The 5,000-nt window shown below is 55.9% G+C and overlaps 1 protein-coding gene across 3 annotated transcripts in view; it reads right to left on the reverse strand.

The window, feature by feature from the left end:
* Positions 1-5,000, reverse strand: part of LOC125031078 (ribosomal protein S6 kinase alpha-2-like) — a 92,717-nt gene that overhangs the window by 61,235 nt on the left and 26,482 nt on the right. For all 3 annotated transcript variants that reach the window (XM_047621551.1, XM_047621549.1, XM_047621550.1), the window contains exon 2: positions 1,410-2,652. In XM_047621551.1, coding sequence (XP_047477507.1) covers positions 1,410-2,426 — 1,017 coding nt within the window. In that variant the 5' untranslated portion in view covers positions 2,427-2,652. The remainder of the gene's footprint in view (positions 1-1,409; positions 2,653-5,000) is intronic.

Consider the following 5,000-nt stretch of genomic DNA (forward strand, 5'->3'; position numbering starts at 1 on the left):
TTTCTCCTCTTTCCCCACCTCCCTTCCTTCTTCCTCCTTCTTCCTCCCATCCTTCTTCCTCCCATCCTTCTTCCTCCCATCCTTCTTCCTCCCATCCTTCTTCCTCCCATCCTTCTTATCCTTCCTCCCGGCCTTTCTCCCATCCTTCTTCCTCCCCACCATCTTCCTCCCCTCCATCCTTCCCCCCTATCCCTTCCGTCAATCAGCCTCCTTCCTGCCTCCCTTCCTGCCTCCCTCTCTCCCTCCCACCCCCATCCCCCCCCCCCCCTCCCTCCCGGGAAACTCCCGTTTCCCGCCTTCCCTACCCCCCTCCCTCCCTCACCTCCCTACCCTCCCACCCTCCCGCCCTCCCATACCCATAAAAATCCCTCCCGCCCTCCCTCCCTTCCTCATCCTCATCCTCCCCCATCCTCCTCCCCCTTCCTTCTTCCCCATCCTTCGTCCCTTCCCCCCTCCCCCCTCCCTCTCCCCTCCCCCCATCTGCGTCCGGGCGCAGGCAGCCCGACCAGCCCCGCCCCCGCCCCGCTCCTCCTCCTCCTGGGAGCACTGTGGCCACGAGAGGAACCCGGCGAGGATGAGCTCCCTCCGTGACGGGACGATGGCGCTGGATGTGCTGCTTTTGACTGGTGTTAGGGCGCGCGTGTGTGTGTGTGTGTGTGTGTGTGTGTGTGTGTGTGTGTGTGTGTGTGTGTGTGTGTGTGTGTGTGTGTGTGTGTGTGTGTGTGTGTGTGTGCATGTGTGCGTGCATGTGTGCGTGCATGTGTGCGTGCATCTGTGCGTGCATGTGTGCGTGCATGTGTGCGTGCATGTGTGCGTGCATGTGTGCGTATGGTGAGCGTGCGAGTGCGTGTGTCTCCCTTCAACCGACTAAGCAAACCAAAGAAGCCTTACGGGAAAACCAAACTCCAAAAGCAAAAAAAAAAATGATCTTTGGCACTTCCACAAGCACGAGCCTTGCATAGCCGAACGAAAATAGCTACGCCGAGAATGCAAATACGCGCCCCCTGATCTTTATTGAACTGGCAAGAATATTTTTCCCGTTTTTTTTTTCTTTTATTTTATTTTTCTTTCTTTCTTGGGATGTTGCAATATCAGGCTAAGATTTTCATCTTGCCTGAACAAGTGTTTTGAAATCCATATGAACCTCGCATAATATTAAACAAGATATATTAATGATGTAATGAGAAATTTGAAAAGAGAGAGAAAGGGGGGGGGAGAAGGAGGAGGAGGAGGAGGAGGAGGAGGAGGAGGAGGAGGAGGAGGAGGAGGAGGAGGAGGAGGAGGAGGAGGAGGAGGAGGAGGAGGAGGAGGAGGAGGAAGAGGAGGAGGAGGAGGAGGAGGAGGAGGAGGAGGAGACGGCAGCAGCTGTCCCCTGCCAAAACCAGCGCCAGTCTGAGCGCCGTACTTACCTTCTTGGCTCGGAAGCGCCTCTGCTTGACGGCACGCTGGAAGGTGGCGTCGAAGGGGTTGTGGGCGGCGGCGGCGGGCGGCGGCGGGTACTGGAAGTTGTCCACGAAGCCCACGCCCGCATCTTCGGCCTCGGCCTCGCCGCTACTTCTCCGCTCGCGCCACTTCCTGCTGGCACTGTTGGGGCTCAAGTAGCGGTTGGCGTGTCTGTCGGGCGCGCACTTGGGGCTCTCGTGGAAGAGGGCGTTTCTGGCGTTGCGGGCGGCCACGGGGCTCGCGGGCTCGTTGAACACCGCCGGCTCGTGCTGGTCCAGGTCGCTGAGCGCCGCGTGGTCCCGCCTCGACAGGTCGCCGAAGCCCTGGTCTTCGTAGCGGCTGTCGCGCGGCGACGGCCACAGGTGGTCGCGCGTGAAGGCGGGGGGCGTGCCCGCGCGCGGCGCCGCCACCACGTGGTCGAAGTCCGGACGGAAGGGCACGGGCGAGTCGGAGGGCGGCTGCGCCAGCAGCGGCGGCTCGCTATCACAGAGGAGGAAGGGCGGCGGCACGGGCGTGTCCCCCGTGTCGTGGCTCTGCGCGTGGTCGCTGTCGCCGCAGCTGACCAGGCCACTGTCATTGTCACTGTCACAGCGCAGCTCCGTCAAGGGCAGCTGCAGGTGCCCCGCGGCAGTCTGCGGCACCAGCGACGCGGGCGCGGCTGCGGGATCGCCCACGCCTGAGTCATCGTCCATGTAGCAGCACGGGATGCCCGCCCGCACGATATCACAGTCTTTGTCGCCCGCGTTGTAGCGGCGGGCGGAGGGAGGGGGCGGCGAGTGGGGCGGCGGCGCCGACAGCGTCCGCGGCGAGGGCGGCACGCACACCACGCTGCCCAGCGCCGCCATGTCCGTGGGGCTCGTCCACCGCGGCGCGCACTCGCCCGCCGCAGGGTCCTCGCTCTCCGCGTGGGGCCACATGACCCCCAGCGAGCGGGCCACGCCCTGCGAGAGCACCGCCACCCGGCTTAGCACCTCCGTCAGCATCCTACCCTCGGTGAGGCCTCTCTGGCGCCATCACTACTCCTCATCACACCTCGGGCGGAGGCAGCGCGCGGGGGCGTTCGGGCTCCGCATGCACGCGCAAAGGAAGCCACTCGCTCCTTCTTTAGTCAAGTTCCCTTTTTCTCGTGATCGACTAGGTGATCCGCTGCCGAAATGCACTTCTCGAAAAAATCGAAATTCTCACACTTCGTAAAAAATATAAAGTATTCTGAAAGAATCGTTCAAACACGTAAATAAGTTTCCGTCATCACTTTTATACATAAAATAATGCGTTAAAAAGAAAAACACGACGTAAGTTAAAAAGAACTCCCCCACCCATATACATACATATATACATAAATAGACACACACACACACACACACACACACACACACACACACTCACACTCACACTCACACTCACACTCACACTCACACTCACACTCACACTCACACTCACACACTCACACACACTCACACACTCACACACTGACTCACAGCAAATCCACCACGAATCTAAGGTAAGCACTCCGAAACGGAAAACCTTCCCGATAAACATAAGTAAAATAAAACAAAATAAAAAGGCATACACAGCCTCGACGTCAGACCCTAAAGTTAGCCTCACCCATGAATACTTCGCAGACAGAAGTCATGCAAAAAAAAGGGCAAGATCATGAAAAATTTATGAGACGTTGGTGCTTGACTGAACTTGCATCTGGTGCCATCAAACGCGCCGTTTTAGTCGGTCTAATGAATGACCCTTTTAGATCCGAGATCCTTTTCATTTCCTAAAACGTTTCCTTCGATTTGGAAGACATGCAAGTAACGTAATATTAACGACAATTAAAAAAAAAATAAAAAAAAATAAAAGTACATATACATCTCTGACCATAAAAATCACCACCATCCACATCAACACCATCATAAAACACCATCCAAACATCACACAAAAAACACCATGCAAACACAACAAACAAAACAAACAACTAAACCAGCTAATCCACGCCAAAACGGTTTCTGAAGACAACCAAGAACACCCGCCGACCTTCCCATAGGGCTTCTCAAAGGGTAAATCCGGGCCACCAAGGTAACACGTAAGGAGAATGGAGGTCTAGGAAAGGGGGGAGGGGGGTAGGGGCGTAGGGGCGTAGGGGCGTAGGGGCGTAGGGGCGTAGGGGCGTAGGGGAGTAGGGGAGTAGGGGAGTAGGGGGAGGGGGGAGGAGGAGGAGGAAGAGGATTAGGGGGTTGCATAAAAGGAAAGCAGATAAGGAGGAAGGAGAAGGTAAGGAGGAAAGTACAGGGATGAAGGAGCAGGTAATGAGGAAGGAGCAGATAAGAAAGCGGAAGCAAGTAAGAAGGAAGGAGAAGGTATAAATGGGCAGGTAAGGAGGAAAGTGTAGATAAGGAGGAACAGATAAGGAGGGAGCAAATAGGGAGAAAGAAGCAGGCATGGAGGAGGAGTAGTAAGAGGTGAACAAGGAGGGAGCAAATAAGGAGGTAGGGAAGAACGGGGTAAGGCAGGTAATGCAAGGGGGGGGGGGGGGGGGGTTGGAGCAGCAGGGGTAGAAAGAGCAGGAGTCGGGAGGGGACAGCAGGAGTTCTAGGGGAGGGGGGGGAGCAGGAAGGAGAGCAGATGAGGGAAAGGAATTAACAGAGGGAGCAGGAGAGGGACATGGGTATGTAGGAGCGAGAAGGCCGGTAGGGATGCAGTTGGAGCAGAGGTAGAAAAGGCAGGAGTTGGGAAGGAGAGAGGGAGGGAGGGAGGGAGGGAGGGAGGGAGGGAGGGAGGGAGGGAGGGAGGGAGGGAGGGAGGGAGGGAGGGAGGGAGGGAGGGAGGGAGGGAGGAAGAGAGAGAGAGAGAGAGAGAGAGAGAGAGAGAGAGAGAGAGAGAGAGAGAGAGAGAGAGAGAGAGAGAGAGAGAGAGAGAGAGAGAGAGAGAGAGAGATGAAGAAGAATAAGAATAAGAATAATAAGAAGAAAGTGCGTACTCTGGACCGCGTTTATTTTATATCTTGCTTCTAACCTTGTAATTTTCACCGTGTAAGAAAACCTTATTTATATATATGCGAATAATGTTCATATATTTCATGCACACACACATGCACACATATGCACACACACACACATACACACACACACACACACACACACACACACACACACACACACACACACACACACACACACACACACACACACACACAATATCCGTACCTATACGCAAATACCTTCGCAGTGCAAGAGTCCTGACTTCCGTGTACCGCCCCCCCCCTGCTCCTCCCTTCACTTCTCCCCTCCCCCTTCCCTCCCCCTTCCCACCACCCACCCTCCCCCTTCCCATCCCCCATCCCCCCCTCTCCCAGTGCCAGCTAAGGCCACGGCGCCATCCCAAAACGCCATTCTGTCTCCGCTCCCCCACCTCAAGAACAAAGGATGTAAAACGCACAAAAAAACAAAAAAAATGAACAAAAAAAAGACAGTCTATGTCCAAAAAATTGGTCAGAGGGTGGATGGGGGGGGGGGAGGATGTCGTAGGAGGAGGCAGTGCAAGGGGGGAGGGGGGAGGGCGGAGGGATA

The sequence above is a fragment of the Penaeus chinensis genome, chromosome 12, assembly GCF_019202785.1.
Source record: "Penaeus chinensis breed Huanghai No. 1 chromosome 12, ASM1920278v2, whole genome shotgun sequence".
Classification (NCBI taxonomy): domain Eukaryota; kingdom Metazoa; phylum Arthropoda; class Malacostraca; order Decapoda; family Penaeidae; genus Penaeus; species Penaeus chinensis.